General features: G+C 41.5%; 2 protein-coding genes and 1 long non-coding RNA gene across 5 annotated transcripts in view; 2 read left to right on the forward strand and 1 right to left on the reverse strand.

The window, feature by feature from the left end:
* Positions 1-367: 367 nt before the first annotated feature.
* Positions 368-13,667, reverse strand: hspbap1 (hspb associated protein 1). Of its 3 annotated transcripts, none has more exons than XM_037789954.1 (8): positions 13,427-13,662; positions 11,655-11,878; positions 9,808-9,992; positions 7,492-7,628; positions 6,587-6,758; positions 4,934-5,017; positions 3,180-3,281; positions 368-1,836 (listed from the first exon to the last, which is right to left on the reverse strand). In XM_037789954.1, exons 1-8 carry the CDS (start codon positions 13,471-13,473, stop codon positions 1,372-1,374), a joined length of 1,416 nt encoding a protein of 471 aa, XP_037645882.1. In that variant the 5' UTR covers positions 13,474-13,662; the 3' UTR covers positions 368-1,371. The 3 variants fall into 3 exon arrangements, with proteins under 3 accessions (XP_037645882.1, XP_037645883.1, XP_037645884.1); XM_037789955.1 differs by having other exon boundaries at positions 11,655-11,855; positions 13,427-13,584; XM_037789956.1 differs by lacking the exon at positions 4,934-5,017 and having other exon boundaries at positions 13,427-13,667.
* LOC119500290 lies at positions 5,899-12,141 on the forward strand. The gene is made up of 3 exons (XR_005209590.1): positions 5,899-6,312; positions 6,602-6,770; positions 11,680-12,141. It is a non-coding gene; the product is annotated as an uncharacterized LOC119500290 (long non-coding RNA).
* An 871-nt stretch (positions 13,668-14,538) lies between the features above and the next one.
* Positions 14,539-16,750, forward strand: part of slc49a4 (solute carrier family 49 member 4) — a 70,696-nt gene continuing 68,484 nt past the window's right edge. Inside the window, exon 1 of the mRNA XM_037789893.1 lies at positions 14,539-15,007. Coding sequence (XP_037645821.1) covers positions 14,695-15,007 — 313 coding nt within the window. The 5' untranslated portion in view covers positions 14,539-14,694. The remainder of the gene's footprint in view (positions 15,008-16,750) is intronic.

Here is a 16,750-nt window from a genome sequence, read left to right on the forward strand (position 1 = left end):
AAAACAAAAATAAACACAAAAATGTTTTTATTTTCTCTTTAATTTGGTAGAAAATAGTAAAAAGTATAATTTTGAATTCAGTCTAGAGTCCTGGCTTCAACAAACAGTCACCAATATTGTAAATGACTGTATATGTGACCTTTAGTTTAACATGCAAAACCAACAGTTGGGTCCTTTAACGTCATGAATACTTGATGGATGTTTTTTTTAAAGCTCTGGGAGATTCTGCTGTTAAACTTCTGCAAATAGACGTCTGATGCTAAAACCTGTTCTTGTGCTGTTTGAGATTTTACAGATTAAAATGTGCATCGTTATCAGTCTCCTCCGTTTGAATCTGCTGATGTTCATGTCGGAGGAAAACAACACATCAAATATAACATTTATTATTCTGGTCCATGTGTGAGCTGCAGCATCCATCACCGCAGCGTTATAATAATCTTTATTTGTATTACCGTCAGCCGGCTGAGGTCGTCCACCGACGAGGAAACATTACAGAGAAAACAAATGGTCACATCTCAGCAGTATTATCTTGAGTTATGGGGATTATTAGCATACCAAATTGATTTAAGTGGCCATTTCTCTTCCTCTGGAGGAACCAAACAGGATTAGTATGTTACAGGACGACAAGACGAGGAAACGTTAGAGCGGCTCGATTACGTCACTCGTCACATTACGACTCCTCGCATCCGGGGTTCATCTCAGAGAGAGGATACTTTTCATCGCCCTCTCCCGGTTTCCTCCCGGGGCAACAATACTCCCGTGTTTCTCCACTTTATGGACATGTTTCACACCTTCTTGTTGGGATGCACCGATACCACTTTATTTCAGACCGAGTACAAGTACTTACATCTGGGTACTCTCTGATACCGAGTACCGATACGAGTACTTCTCTGTGCCTAAAGAGCCTCGTTAACAGCCAGCTGGAGGGTGTGAGCGACACACGGTAGGCTGGGGAGTCCCGCATACGAGGCGGTGCGCCGTCACCGGCTCTAGGTCGGCTTGGAAAGGCTCGGGGTGAAGGTGCTTCCCGGGGCCGCGGACAAAGCGGTGGACCGTCCTTAGTGTGCCCTGACCGCGTTGTGCCCCCAGGGCGGGGCTCGGCCCACGTAAAAGGCGCCAGGGGTCTGCGGCGATGTCTGCAACCCACCCGACCCGTCGGGGAGGTGGAGCGTGAGCGCGTGCGATAGGACCCGAAAGATGGTTACGAGAGGTTAACGTCACGGTGCTGTTTGTATCAGAGCCGTTTTGCGGGTACGAGTACATGAGCACAGTATCGGACACAGTATTGGTGCATCCCTACATCTCTTTATCAATGAGTAGTAGAAAAGCTTGGGGTCGATCCGGGCGTATTAAATGTTGTGAATATTGAAGCTACGATGGCGTCGCGGTGCTGTGACTTCCTGCGTGTCTTTCCAGTAGAAGCTCCGTGACGCGGGCGATGACGTCAGGATGCACCAGGCAGGCCAGCAGATCATTAGTGGTGAGCGTTGGTTCCTCATAATCCTCTGAAGAGTCACATGATGATCTACGCTGAGTTAAACCATCAGCAGATGCACGCTCGGCTCTCGGCGCCGCGTCTGATTTGACCTCCAGATCTTTTGTAGTTTCCGGCGAGTCCTCGTCTTCTCGTTGCTGACAGCGTACCGGACTGAGATGAGGTCCGAAGGGGACCCTGAAGGAGTCCCTGTCTTTCCTGACGTGTCCTCTGGAGTCCCGTTTGAGCGGACGGCGGGCGTCTCTCGGGTCCTCCCGGGTCAGGTTGCTGTGTCTCTGAGCACAAGCTCTCACTGCCAGGTTCACACAGAGCATGTTGTCGTTGTGGGACGCCACGCCGTCCTGCAGAGACACAGACCAGCTGTTAGAGACAGTTCCCCCCAAAGACCAGCTGCCTGCTAACAGACATGAAACACAGTGGAGGGAGGAAGAGTAAAGCTGCCGACTCTACAACAGGATGAAGATGATGTTTACGCTGCAAGGATTAGTTTGATTTACACTGAGCCTTTCAGAAGAATGTCAACACCTCTAATAGAACAGGAAATAATAAGAATGTTTGATTTTCAGCCTGTATGTAGTCAGAGATGTCCTGAAGTCAAATAGATCAGTTATTGTCAGGAAGTATTGATTATCCATCAACCCAAAAATCAAAGAATAAAGACATTTCCCTCACAGATTAGTGGTGTTTTCTTTTTAATTTATAATGTTTTATACTTCTGGTGAATATAATCCATCAATCTGATTTCCATAGATGTATTTTGTATATCCAGTTCCCTTTGTTAACACCTTATTTTGAAAAGCGGACGTAGTCCCACGTGTCTACTTCCTGTAACTTCTCCAAGGTGGTCTCTAGCTCTCCCGTCAGCTCCGTTCTCTTTATCCATCATGGTCAGCTCCATCGGGGCCGTTTCAATGCAGAGAACACAAATGTCAGTATCTGGGTGCTCTACAGTCGTAGCGTCGGCCCATTTGACCACGGAGACGAGAGCGACGGCCGGCTCCACCGCCACGTTACCGTCATACCATAACGTTTCCTGCTATCTATTTCGCCCTTTTTCTTCGAATATTTTGGAGACATATTTCAGACTTTTTCAGGCCTTTTTTTCAGCCTTTGTTTGGACTTATTTGCAGACATTTTGCTGCCTTTTTCACCTTTTTTTGGACATTTTCAGGCATTTTTCTGCCTTTTTTTTCAGAAATGTTTCCAACATTTTTGTGACTTTTTTTCAGACATATTTCTGCCTTTTTATGGACATTTTTTGGGCCATATTTTGGACATACTTTGGCATTTCTTTCGGCCTTTTTTCCGACATTTTTTGGACACATTTTGGCTTTTTTAGAAGTTAGCATGCAGCTTTAGCTCTGCTCTGTCTAGCTCTGCTTTTCCTGTCAATGTGTGAAACCCAAAGTGTTTCCATCCTTTACTGGATGTGTAGTGTTTACCACACTGGATTTATCATGGGAGGGTGCAGCTCGTATCCACGCTGACCCTCCAACGTTTTACACTGAGGTTTGTTTCGGTTGACGGATACGGAGCGGATATGACGTCACGTTACTCAGACTACCACAATAAAAGCAGTAACTTCCTTCTACCTCCACACAGACTCAGATGAAGCAAATATATCCATTCTGGCATTAAAACATCTATTATAAAATCATTTTTGATCAGAGTATTAATTCTTTACCTCGGTAGGATTGAGCCAGTCGTCGGTGTCGTCGTCTCTCTTAAGGGCGCAGACGACGGCCTTGGTCACAGCTTCACCGACTCTGGCCACGTCGTCCTCCTCCTGAACAGGAACAGGAAGTGAGAGTGAGTCCTTCCTGTCCAGATAATCACCCTGAGCGGTACAGACACGGTGTGTTTGTGTGTCTGTGACCCTGAAGGGAACGCTGGAGAGGAACCGGCTCTCTGAATAAACATCTGTCTGGCGGTGGGGGGGGGCTTTTTATGCGGCACACACTCCTGGTTGTGCACACACACACACACACACACACACACACACTCATCACGATGACGGGAAATGTTTTTACTGTCGGACCAGATCATTACTCAGAGCGGAGACGGGACGACGTTAACTATTTCAGGTCCTGAGCCGAGTTACAGGAGTCCTGACAGGAGTCCTGACAGGAGTCCTGAGAGGTGAGTCAGAAGATAAAGAATATTCTGCTGATCTGTTTTATAATCTGATCTAACCTGTCTTCTCTCCTGTATTCATGAGTTAAAGATCTGGTGACATCTAGTGGTGAGGTTGCAGATTGCAACTATCTGAAACTTCTCCCGTGTGCCGAGCGTGTCGGAGAACTACGGAGGCCTTCAGGTGACGTAAAAACATTAAAGTCTCTCTGTAGAACCAGAGTTTGGTTTGTCTGTTCTGGGCTTCTGTAGAAACATGGCGGACGGCTCCGTGAAGATATAAACGGCTCATTCTATGCTAACGAAAACAACAGTTCTTATTATCAGCTGATTATACATTAATGAAAACATACTTATGAATATTATATTCCATTTCTGCCCATAGATCTTTTAAGATGGGTGGAAAAACAGGTTAACCAGGATACTTTTTCGAAGATGAATAAATGCTTTTATTCCTATTTAGAACATGCTGTGGAGGTGCACTTCAGCCTCTTGTGGCCAAAGTGAGTATTACAACAACAAACACTTTTTGTAAAACAAATTAAAGTTACATTTTGTTTTGTTGTCGATTAATTTTTTGCTGATTGACTAATTGATTAATTGACAAACTCGTTTCAGAACTTCTGTTACATCCCTGTAAAGATTTGTTAAAGTCGCTGATAATTAATAGTATTAATATAATTTAACTTCCACAATTTCTATTTTTGCTATGTTTGAAAAAAAAAAGAAATAATCCTGACCAAAAAAAAAAATCATCTGGCAAAACCTTTTTTTTTCATGTTTCACAAATACTTTTTTTTTAAGGAACTTATAAAGATTTTTTTTATTTTTATTGAATGTAATTTTATTACAGGGTTTTAATGTAATATTTATTTATTATTATTTGTAGTTATTTTCATTTACTTATTTATTTTTGTCATTATTGTTTATATTGTGCTTGTCTACCTGGTAGAAAAATGATCGTTGCAAAATCTTTTTTTTACATGTTTCGCAGACACGTTTTTTAAAGGAATTTAGAAAGATTTTTAATTTTATTACGTGGTTTTAATGTAATTTTTATTTATTTATTATTATTATTATTATTATTATTATTTGTAGTTATTTTTATTTACTTATTTATTTATTTATGTCATTATTGTTTCTACTGTAGTTGTCTGCTTTGTAGAAAAAATATCTTGGAAAAACCTGACCTAAGGTCATAAACTCAGGAGTGAAAACTACTTTGATCACCAGTATTTATTCTTTTTTTTCCATCCTGACTAGTTGAGGACAAGGGAGACGTAGAGACTTGATCTGGTTTCTCACCGCCTCCATCCAGGAGTTGACGCTGACGGTGACGTGATCCAGAGACTCCACGTAGTGCCACCAGAGTCTGGGGACGAACAGAACCTGAACACAGAGGAGAGAACCAGTCAGTAGAAGCTCTGATTCATCACCCACTGATAAATGTTGAGGGACTGATCGTCCACTAGATGGCAGCAGACACCTTCTACCCCCCCCCCCCCACAGACAGTCAGAGGTTCATTCATTCATTCAGTGACTCTGTTATTGATCCGCTGACTCCTCACAGCTCATTCATGGACCAAACTGAAGATGTTGTTTCAGGATTTTTTATTATTACTAGTGTGATAACGTTATAAAATATTTTTCAGATCTTTTTTTTCAGACTTTTTTTTCGGACATTTTTTTGGACTTTTTTTTCAGACATTTTTCAGATCTTTTTTTTCAGACTTTTTTTCAAACTTTTTTTGTCCGACATTTTTCAGATCTTTTTTTTCCAGATCTTTTTTTCGGACATTTTTTCAGACTTTTTTTTCAGACTTTTTTTTCAGACATTTTTCAGATCTTTTTTTCTGACATTTTTTTAGATCTTTTTTTTCTGACCTTTTTGTCCGACATCTTTCAGATATTTTTTTCTGACATTTTTTTAGATCTTATTTTTCTGACATTTTTCAGACTTTTTTTCAGACTTTTTTCAAACTTGTTTTACAGACTTTTTTTGTCCGACATTTTTCAGATCTTTTTTTCAGATCTTTTTTTCGGACATTTTTTCAGACTTTTTTTTCGGACATTTTTTAGATCTTTTTTTTCGGACATTTTTTTAGATCTTTTTTTTCAGACCTGAAAATTAATTCCCCATCAGGTAGAATCAGTGTGAATGACTTGCTGAAGCATCAGTGGTGACCCTGACCTGCTTCACCTGCTTCACCTGCTTCACCAGCCGTCAGAGCTCCCTGTCAGCGCCGATAGGAGCGTATTTATCGCTCTACAGGAGCTCAGACGGCAGCAGATCGTCAGAAGAGACACAACCACTATTACTTTGTCAACGTTTTTGACTCTTGAGGAACGAAACAATGCAGCTGGAATCTGAAACCAGGAAAAAGTGGGACAAACAAATCAGAGAGTTTTAGAGCTGAAGAAAACTTCAGGACGACTTCGGTTCTGAAAAATCAGGGCGCCGTGACGGCCGTCGTTGATTACACAACACTCTGGACTCTCCTCCTGAGTCAGCTGATCTACTGAACTTGACCCGGTTTCTGTAAACGCAGCTGAACCTTCGATATAGAACGCTCCAGTCTGCTGAAGGTGACGCACTTTAAACAGGTTTTAATTGGGACACGAGTCACGACCGTCGCCTCGCTTCACGCTCTTTATGGAGGACACCGCCACAAATAAATCTCCCTGTGAGTCTACTTTTACCAATAAAAGTTATGTTTTATAGTTATGGCTGCCGGTGTCACCAGCAGTTCATCACATAAATGTAGAAGTACGGCGTCGCATCACATCAGACTCCAGCTAATCACTCAGGATGGCGTTCTAATGTCGGGAAAAACACGACTGATTTTATAAAAAGGAGGCGTTCGATGAGTTTTAGTTCAGTGTTTGATAGAACAATGTTTCTCCTGACGGGCCGGTGATGAGACCTCTGTGATGTCTTATATATATAACATCTCTGACCTGTCCCGGCTGCAGGGTGACCACGTGGGCTCTGGCTCCAGGAAAAGCAGGAAACCTGCTCAGGTCCGGGCGGAGGACGTCCACCTGGCTGAAGACGCTGGACTCCTCGTAGGGGATCCTGGTCGGGTAGAGGTTAGCGGTGTCCTCCGGAGGGAACAGGTGCCAGCGCTTCCTACGCCAACAGGTGACATCACAAGTTGTTGTTAGATATTCATTCAGCTGTTTGGTCGGGACGTTACGGATCCATCTCATCGTGGTTCCGTCTGACTAAAACACACCGCCATATAATTACTATACGTGCTTATAATAAGAGGCAATGCATTCTGGTAGCGTGGCGGCGCGATTCGAGAGATGTTGCCCTCTCCTCATTTGCATAAAGTTGAGGTCTAGGCTACTTTATGCAAATCAGGAGCGTCCAACGCGACGCGCCGCCTCTGGAAACTCCCTAGAAACTGTTGTTGATCTAAATCTTAGATCCTAGATCTTATTTCTCACATTAAATGTTTGCAGAAGCACATTTCAGTGAACTCTTTTCATGATATAAGAGAAGAAAGTTTCCAAACGAGCTGCCATGTTCCGGTTTGAGAGCTGAGAGCAGCAGCACACGAGGGAAACAGTTCATCCAATCAGGTGTCTAGAGGCAGCCCGTCAAGCGTCCGATGCTGGGAAGCGAGGCGATAAAAACGCCTCTGTGGACACGTAGCATCACTGCTAAATAACCGCAACTTCATCATCATCATCATCATCAAGGTCAAGGTCAACGCCTAACCTTAGCCATTCAAGGTCAACGGGCTCCCTTCTAGCCGCTACCGAGCAGCACGGCTGGCGTTTTCCACGTGTTTTTAGACGCTACATATCAACGACGTCTAAAGCAGCAAACCCAACGCTCTGATGATGCGTCTTACCGTCCTTGTACCTGCAGCACCAGGTTACAGCCGTACGAGTCCAGGTGACATGGCGTGTTGGCGCCCTCCGTGCCGACCCACAGCGTGCTCTCTCTCCCGTCACGTCCCTCAAAACCAAACTGGGACCATTTGACATCCTGTAACACAATCAGACGACGGATATCAACCCCAACATAATATGAACATATAAATCTGACTGTTAAATGACATGTCTATGTCGTTGTTACGGTCGTGATGAGCTCGCTCACGCCCTCCGACAGGTCCTATTATCAGTGACCTCGCCGTAGAGACACTATCTGTCATCTCTCAAAGAAAACCGGTCCCGTCAATCACGTCCCGTTAGACGGCACGGCGGCGACGGCGTCCTGGATAATGAAGTCATTACCATGTATGCATGCGGCAGTAAATGACAGACCGGTCACCATTCATCCTGTTAGACGCCGCGTCTCAGAGGCGTGAATGTCAGCTGGTAATAATTGCCGGTGGACGTTCAGTAAAAATGAGATAAAAATATGAAATGAATGAGAGAAAGGAGGACGCCACTATTTATGTCTTTACCTCCCGGAGGACGAGAATAGCAGCTAATATAAAGTCGTTCTGGCCAACAGCTCAACATTTTAATTGAAAATGTCAAAACAAGAAGAAAAGATATAAGAATATAAATGAGCATCCAGAAGAAAAGAGACTATAAAGGAACATTTTGTCTCTTTTAATTTGTATTTTTTGTATTTATTTAATGTTTAATTTATTGATAAGACGAAGCTCTTCCAACCAGATTAGAAGGTAACAGAATGGGAATAATATTTTTAAATTTAACTTTAAGAAACTCCTAAATGTGTTTATCATCTTAAAGAAAATGAGGTATTTATAATATTTCTTGACTTTGCCTGCTTAGACAGGATGTGAGGTCATTCCTTTAGGTCATGTATAAATCTTAAATCTACTAAAACTAAACAATAATTTAATAATAATAATACATTTTATTTATAGAGCGATTTCATGGAACTCAAAGACACAAAACTGATCATAAAAAACATCAATATAATATATAAAACACTAAACATGCTGACATATGACACATATTTTTATATAATAAAAACACACATTCACCTGTGTATCAGGATTGTTTTACGATTTCTAAATAGATGTTTTTTAATGCCAGAATCGATATATTTGCTTCATCTGAGTCTCTGTGGAGGTAGAAGGAAGTTACCGCTTTTATTGTGGTAGACTGAGTAACGTGACGTCATATCCGTTCCGTATTCGTCAACCAAAACAAACCTCAAGAAGTCTAAAACGTTGGAGGGTCGTCGTGGATACGAGCTGCACCCTCCCATGTTAAATCCAGCGTGGTAAACACTACACATCCAGTAAAGGATGGAAACACTTTGGGTTTCACACATTGACAGGAAAAGCAGAGCTAGACAGAGCAGAGCTAACGCTGCATGCTAACTTCTAAAAAAGGCCAAAATATGTCTGAAAATAAGTCAGAACAAAGGCCAAATGTGTCCAAAAGATGTCGGGAAAAAAGGCCGAAAAAAATGCCAAAAAATGTCCGAAATATGGCCCAAAAAATTTCCATAAAAAGGCAGAAATATGTCTGAATAAAAGTCACAAAAATGTTGGAAACATTTCTGAAAAAAAAGTCTCGAAAAATGCTGAAATATGTGTACGAAACAAAATTCTGAAAAATGCCTGAAAATGTACAAAAAATTTGAAAAGGGCAGAAAAATGTCTGCAAATAAGTCCAAACAAAGGCTGAAAAAAAGGCTAAGTAGGTCAGAAAAAAGGCCTGAAAAAGGCAGAAATATGTTCAAACAAAAGTCCGAAATACGTCCGAAAAAAGGCCGATATATGTCGGAATAAAAGTCTGAAATATGTCCGAAAATAAGTCAGAATAAAGGCTGAAATATCTCTGAATTGTTTTAAAAAAAAGGCTGAAATATTTCTGAAGAAATGCTAAAAAAAAAGCCGCTAAAAAAAAAAAGCCAAACTATGTCCGAAATATATGTTCAAACAAAAGTTTGAATATGTCAGAAAAAGGCAAAAAAAGTTATAAGGAAATGTTACTAAGGGAACTGTATATACAACATACATCTATGGAAATCAGATTGATTGGATTATATTCACCAGAAGTATAAAATATTACATGTCCCTTATAGATTAAAAAGTTACTTGCTAGATTTGTAGAAAAGATATTTTGTTAAAAGCAAAACTCTGAACATATAATCAAATCAAGCACACGTTTGTCGCTGAATCTTATATTATAACAAACTTATCAAGGAGTCAAAGGTCAAAATAAGCCTCAGAGATTACCTGAAACATGGACGGCTGATCTTGAAACAACACAGCGATGTACTTGTAGTCGGCGTAGGCCCAGTACTCTGAGGTTGGGTAATCACAGAAAGGTCCTACGTCGGTCCCGGTCTGGTCCCGGGTCCAGCTCAGGAACTGGTCCAGTCTGGCCTCCACGTAGGAGCATTGGGTCTCAAACAGAGGAGCTAGAAACGAGAGGAATCAATAATATCACAGCAACGATGCATCATCACAGAGACATGACATTTTATTATTTAATAAATCACGGTTGTAGCGTGTTTGTGTTTGTTTTAGTGAACAAAGTGTGTCGCCGGCTGAGTGATGGCGTTTATAATCCCTGATGAGTGATGGCCTCCCGTCAGCTGTTGATTTAGAAATCTAATTAGCTGCTTTTATCAGAGGACACGCTCTCCGTTATTATTCATCACAGGAGGAGGAGGAGGAAGGAGGAGAAAGTAGGAGGAGGAGGAGGAGGAGGAGGACGAGGAGGAGGCGTTACTTAGAGCTGCTTCAGAGACGCTCAGAAACGTCATTAAACAGCCTCCAGGTCTTCATGTTCAGGTCCTCTAACTACAGTCAGTTATTATTATTATCACTATTATTATATGTATTATTATCATCATATTATTATTATTAATAATAATCATATTATTACTACATGTATTATTATTATTATCATATTATTATTAATATGATTATTATCACTATTATCATCATTATTCTTCCTCTTATTATAATAATAATATTTATTATTATCACCATGATTATTTTTTATTATCATTATTATTTTATCATAATAATAATTAATATTATTATAATTAGTATCATTATTATTATTAATATCATTATTATCACTATTATTATCATCATTATTCTTCCTCTTATTATTATAATAATTATTTTTATTATCATAATACTAATAATATAAATATTATCATTAATAATACTAATAATTAGTATTACCATTACAACTATTATTATTATAATTATACTAATAATTATTATATATAATTATTATTACTATTATTATTATCATTATTATCACAATTATAACTATTATTATTTATAATAATAATATCATAATAATAATTTTATATATATTTTAATTATTATTACTATCATTATCATTATTATCACTACTATTATAATTGTTATTGTTGTTGTTGTTGTTGTTGTTGTTATTATTATTATTATTATTATTATTATTATGTGCTCACTGATCGTTGGGTGAAAGTAGAGAGCTGCCATATGAGACTCATCTGTGCATTAGTGTGATCAGAAACACAAAAAGTTTATCAATTAACCAAAGTAAAACTGATGGATGATCAGCTCTACAGGAGTTTTGAATAGAAATGAAAGTGGCCTTCATCAGTAGCAGAGTGCTTTCTCTGGCAGAGACCGTCCAGGATTAATGTCTCAGAGAGGACAGTTTGGACAAAGAACTCCAGCGACTCCTCCATCATGTTTGTTTGAGGGAACATTTCACTCACTAATCTGTCAGAAAGTTCACTTTTCTAAGTGTATTTACAGTTTACTAAACTATTCTAGGACACTGAAAAACAGCCACAGATGAAAAACAATATGTAAATGCAGGGATGGAAATGACATCCTATGAGTCAAACTCAACTAAATCTTTGATTTTCTTATTTTAATATTGTTCTAGTTTCATAGTTTTCTACTGTATTCTATTCTTATATTATATCTATATCTATCTATCATACTCTCAGTCATGTTAAAACAACTAGAGCCCACTAGGAGTGCTTTGTGGGTGACCTGAAGTGGATCTTTTTGGGTCAGTTTTCATTCTGCATGTTTATCTCAGATCTGGATCAATCTTCTGTTCTTACTGTTGGTCTCCTCTTTCCTCCCCAGTCTGAACCGGATCAGTTTGTCTCCGAGGCGGTCAGAGAGATGCTCAGCAGTCCAGCGGAGAACCGGCCAGCCTCCCGTCATGTTCCTGAAGACTGCTGGCTGCTGCAGGTGATGCAGGATCCTCCGGGTCTCCTCTGGGCTGAACGGGTTCGTGGAGTCGGAGGCAGCCATGACCTCTAGTAGCAACACAGAGGACGTACTGTAGGTTCAGGTTAGCTGGTGTTAAAGTTGACATTCACACACATTATACCAGAGTCTACCGGCTGAGATGTGTCTGAGATGCAGCAGTAGCTCAGGCTGTGGGGACTTGACTTAGGAACCGGTTCAAGTCCCCGCACGGACAAAGTACGGAGGTGCCAATACGCCTCCACTGCACAGGAGACTAAATGTTACTGTGTGCTGTGCTGTGTATAACACAATGTGTGACAATAAATAAAAATTGATTTACGTCAAACTATTTTATTTTCTAATCTTTAATGTTTTTATGTTTTTATAACTGTTTTAATTATGTCTTGATGTTCTTTTGCACTTTGTCACAATGTTCTTGAATGTTTGTGTAAAGCACTTTGAATTTTTTATTTTTTTATTTTATTAAACAAATTCAAATTTACAAACAACATGGCTCATAGATCATTGCATTAGAGTAAAATGACAAGGTACATACAGAGCAAGAACAAATAAAATATGTAAAATTATACATGAAATTAATAAATTAAATTAAGGGCTATAGGGGTTTACCTGTAATTCATATTCTTCTATTATGCTAAGAAGTTTCAATGCATTTTTGTTTTTCATGACTTTAAGGGCTTTTATGTCAGAAAGACACTCAGAATGAAACCCATTCAATTTACAGGTTTCACTTTCATATACTTGGATTTGTGCAAATAAAATGTTCCAAGAATGAGAATGTTATTCAGCAGAAAGTCATCTTTGTTATTGTCCATGATAATACCATAAACACCATAAACACCATAAACACCATAAACACCATAAACAACATAAACAACATAAACACCATAAACACCATAAACAACATAAACACCATAAACAACATAAACACCATAAACAACATAAACAACATAAACAATGTCCTTTAGAGAGGTTTCCCAGATGAGAAACTTTTGGGAAAAGCCAGTCATGTATATGAAGCCATAAAGCTCCAGAATACATTACAATGAAAAGATAAGTGATCAGTAGTTTCAGTATCACAAAACACAGTTACTGGTTTGCAGCACTTTGAGCTGTGCTCTACAAATAAAGCTGCCTTTCCTACTACAGAGAGGGCATGTCCCGCCCTACTCGGCCTCTGATTGGCTAATACTCACTGCCTTCGTTGACTGGATTGGTCAGGTTTAGGAATGAGGCGTGTGATTGGTTAGAATTGTTGAAGAACATCCTGGTAAGCCAATCAGAGGCAGAGTAGGGCGGGTCATAGCTTCACTAGCTAGGTTTAACTTTATGTGACAGAATGAGACACTTTAAGCTAAAAGTTACACAGTTTAGAGAACACAACTGAGCTGATCAGATAATACACTTATCTAACTATCAAACCATCAGCACAGAAGACTGTGTTTGTTTCAGCTCTGTTGATGAAGTCTCCACTGTCACACTAGCAGCTAATGCTAGGCTAATGCTAGGCTAATGCTAAGCTAATGCTAAGCTAATGCTAGGATAATATCCCAGGAACGCTAATGTTAGCTATCTAGCTTCGTGGAAAGAGAGATATCTATCTGAACAAACAGCTCACCTTTCACTACACGTGCTGTCGAGGTTCAGGCGGAAGTAAACAAACATCACATGATCAGTGTTACATCTGCAGCAGCCAGCACGTCACTGTGAAACTACTCCATTACGGCTCTGCGGCCGCAGCAGCAGCTCCAGTCAAGCTGACGCGCTGGACGAGCCAAGATGGCGGCCCGCGAAAGACAGTTTCCTCTACTCTAAACTGTTTCCGTTCACTGTAGTGATGGGAATTACGGCTCTTTTTAGTGAACCGGTTCATTTGGCTCCCAAACGACTTCATTTTATCACTTCTGCCTTTTTATAATTCAGCTAAATTTAGCGCTGTTTGGATTTTTGATTAGTGTGTTTGCGCATATATCACTTAAAGGGACTGTTTGTAAGAATCATAAATGTCTTGATAACAGCTTCACCTGATGACCGTTAAGTCAACGAAAGTCAGCGTCCTGTTGCTGGCGCTTGTGCTCGCTCTACATAGACATGAAGGAGCATCACTCAACACAGTGAGGAGACACACGTCAGCTAAAAGCACAATATCACTCTATATTTCAGCTGCTTGGCAGTAATGTTAGCTGACCAGACGAAGGTCTCTCCATGAATCACTGCTGATCCTAGTGTTGGCTTTTCCTGCTTCAGCCTCCCGATCGCGGCCGGAGGGAACGGGGGAGACACCGGAGTTTTGGTCGGAGACGATAACGTTTCTCTCTGCGGAGCCCTGTCACTTCACAAGACACGGGAAACCTCTGTTGGTCTGGAGGAGCTGCAGCAGTTATTTCTGCACAAACGTCCACTGTACATTCACTAGATATTCTCAGAGCTAAACTAACTCTTCTGCAGTGTGGAGTGTGCGCGCATGCACGTGAGAGTGGAGCGAAACAGAGAGAAGGAGCGCGGTGTGTGAGTGATGGCAGGTAGAGGAGTGGTCTAAACAGCGTAGCCACACGTGAGCACCCATTGGAAACCGATCCGGCAGATTTATACGTGTAAAATGTTACAAACAGTCCCTTTCAAGAAGAAAGAAAAAAAACGGCTCTCGAATGGGAACCGGCTCTTATTGTTCACTTAAAAGAGTCGGCTCTTTGAACCGGCTCGTTCGCGATCAACACATCACTAGTTGACGCATGCGCAGTAGAGTTCAGTGACAGAAGCAGCTGTTGTTGTTATTTGTGCTGGTCAGAAGCTCCGGTGAGTCTCCGGGTTTCTGGGTTTCCGGGTTTACTCTCCGCTACTACCGGGATTTTAAACTGACAGACAGACGGACATTTAACACTACTGATGGGTTCCGCGGGTTCGAGCCCCGAGGCTCCTGGAGAGAGGGAGCCGCTCCTGGTCCCCTCTCTGTCTCCTCCGGATCCGTCCAGCAGCCCTCCGGCCCGCAGCCGGGTGTACCGCAGCAGGTGGCTGGTTCTGACCCTGTTCTCCCTGCTGGGCTTCATGCAGGGGATGGTCTGGAACTTCTGGGGTCCGATCCAGAACTCTGCTGGTCTGGCCTTCAACTTCACAAAGTCCGACATCGCGGTTCTGGTTCTCTGGGGTCCGGTCGGGTTCGTCCCATGGCTGCTGTTCATGTGGCTGATGGACAAGAAGGGTGAGTGTTGGGACATAATGTCCTCTCATGATGTCCTCTCATAGCACCATGATGTCCTCTCATGATGTCTGTCTCATAGCACCATGATGTCCTCTCATGATGTCCTCTCATGATGTCCTCTCATGATGTCCTCTCATAGCACCATAATGTCCTCTCATGATGTCTGTCTCATAGCACCATGATGTCCTCTTATAGCACCATGATGTCCTCTTATAGCACCATGATGTCCTCTCATGATGTCTGTCTCATGATGTCTGTCTCATGATGTCCTCTTATAGCACCATGATGTCCTCTCATGATGTCTGTCTCATAGCACTATGATGTCCTCTCATGATGTCCTCTCATGATGTCTGTCTCATAGCACTATGATGTCCTCTCATGATGTCTGTCTCATAGCACCATGATGTCCTCTTATAGCACCATGATGTCCTCTCATAGCACCATGATGTCCTCTTATAGCACCATGATGTCCTCTTATAGCACCATGATGTCCTCTCATAGCACCATGATGTCCTCTCATAGCACCATGATGTCCTCTCATGATGTCCTCTCATGATGTCTGTCTCATAGCACCATGATGTCCTCTCATAGCACCATGATGTCCTCTCATAGCACCATGATGTCCTCTCATAGCACCATGATGTCCTCTCATGATGTTCTCTCATAGCATCATGATGTCCTCTCATGATGTCCTCTCATGATGTCTGTCTCATAGCACCATGATGTCCTCTCATAGCATCATGATGTCCTCTTATAGCACCATACTGTCCTCTTATAGCACCATGATGTCCTCTCATAGCATCATGATGTCCTCTTATAGCACCATGATGTCCTCTCATAGCATCATGATGTCCTCTCATGATGTCTGTCTCATAGCACTATGATGTCCTCTCATGATGTCCTCTCATAGCACCATGATATCCTCTCATAGCATCATGATGTCCTCTTATAGCACCATGATGTCCTCTCATAGCATCATGATGTCCTCTCATGATGTCCTCTCATGATGTCTGTCTCATAGCACCATGATGTCCTCTCATGATGTCCTGTCATAGCACCATGATGTCCTCTCATAGCACCATGGTGTCCTCTCATGATGTCCTCTCATAGCACCATGTTGTCCTCTCATGATGTCCTCTCATAGCACCATGGTGTCCTCTCATGATGTCCTCTCATAGCACCATGGTGTCCTCTCATGATGTCCTCTCATAGCACCATGGTGTCCTCTCATGATGTCCTCTCATAGCACCATGGTGTCCTCTCGTGATGTCCTCTCATAGCACCATGGCGTCCTCTCATAGCACCATGGTGTCCTCTCATAGCACCATGATGTCCTCTCATAGCACCATGCTGTCTGTCTCCAGCTGTGTCCTCTCATAGCACCATGATTTCCTCTCATGATGTCCTCTCATAGCACCATGCTGTCCTCTCATAGCACCATGATGTCCTCTCATAGCACCACGATGTCTGTCTCCAGTTGTGTCCTCTCATAGCACCATGATGTCCTCTCATAGCACCATGATGTCCTCTCATAGCACCATGATGTCCTCTCATGATGTCCTCTCATGATGTCCTCTCATAGCACCATGATGTCCTCTCATGATGTCCTCTCATGATGTCTGTCTCATAGCACCATAATGTCCTCTTATAGCACCATGATGTCCTCTCATGATGTCTGTCTCATAGCACTATAATGTCCTCTCATGATGTCTGTCTCATAGCACCATGATGTCCTCTTATAGC

This window comes from Sebastes umbrosus, chromosome 13 (assembly GCF_015220745.1).
Source record: "Sebastes umbrosus isolate fSebUmb1 chromosome 13, fSebUmb1.pri, whole genome shotgun sequence".
NCBI classification, from domain to species: Eukaryota; Metazoa; Chordata; class Actinopteri; order Perciformes; family Sebastidae; genus Sebastes; species Sebastes umbrosus.

Excerpts from the sequence above, each read along its gene's own strand:
- hspbap1 (XM_037789954.1), bottom strand. The coding sequence starts at position 13,473 with ATGTTTGTTTACTTCCGCCTGAACCTCGACAGCACGTGTAGTGAAAG. Across the intron at positions 11,879-13,426 it reads GACAGCACGTGTAGTGAAAG|TACGTCCTCTGTGTTGCTAC; the intron begins GTGAGCTGTTTG and ends CTGAACCTACAG. Across the intron at positions 9,993-11,654 it reads GAGGAAAGAGGAGACCAACA|CTCCTCTGTTTGAGACCCAA; the intron begins GTAAGAACAGAA and ends TCTCGTTTCTAG.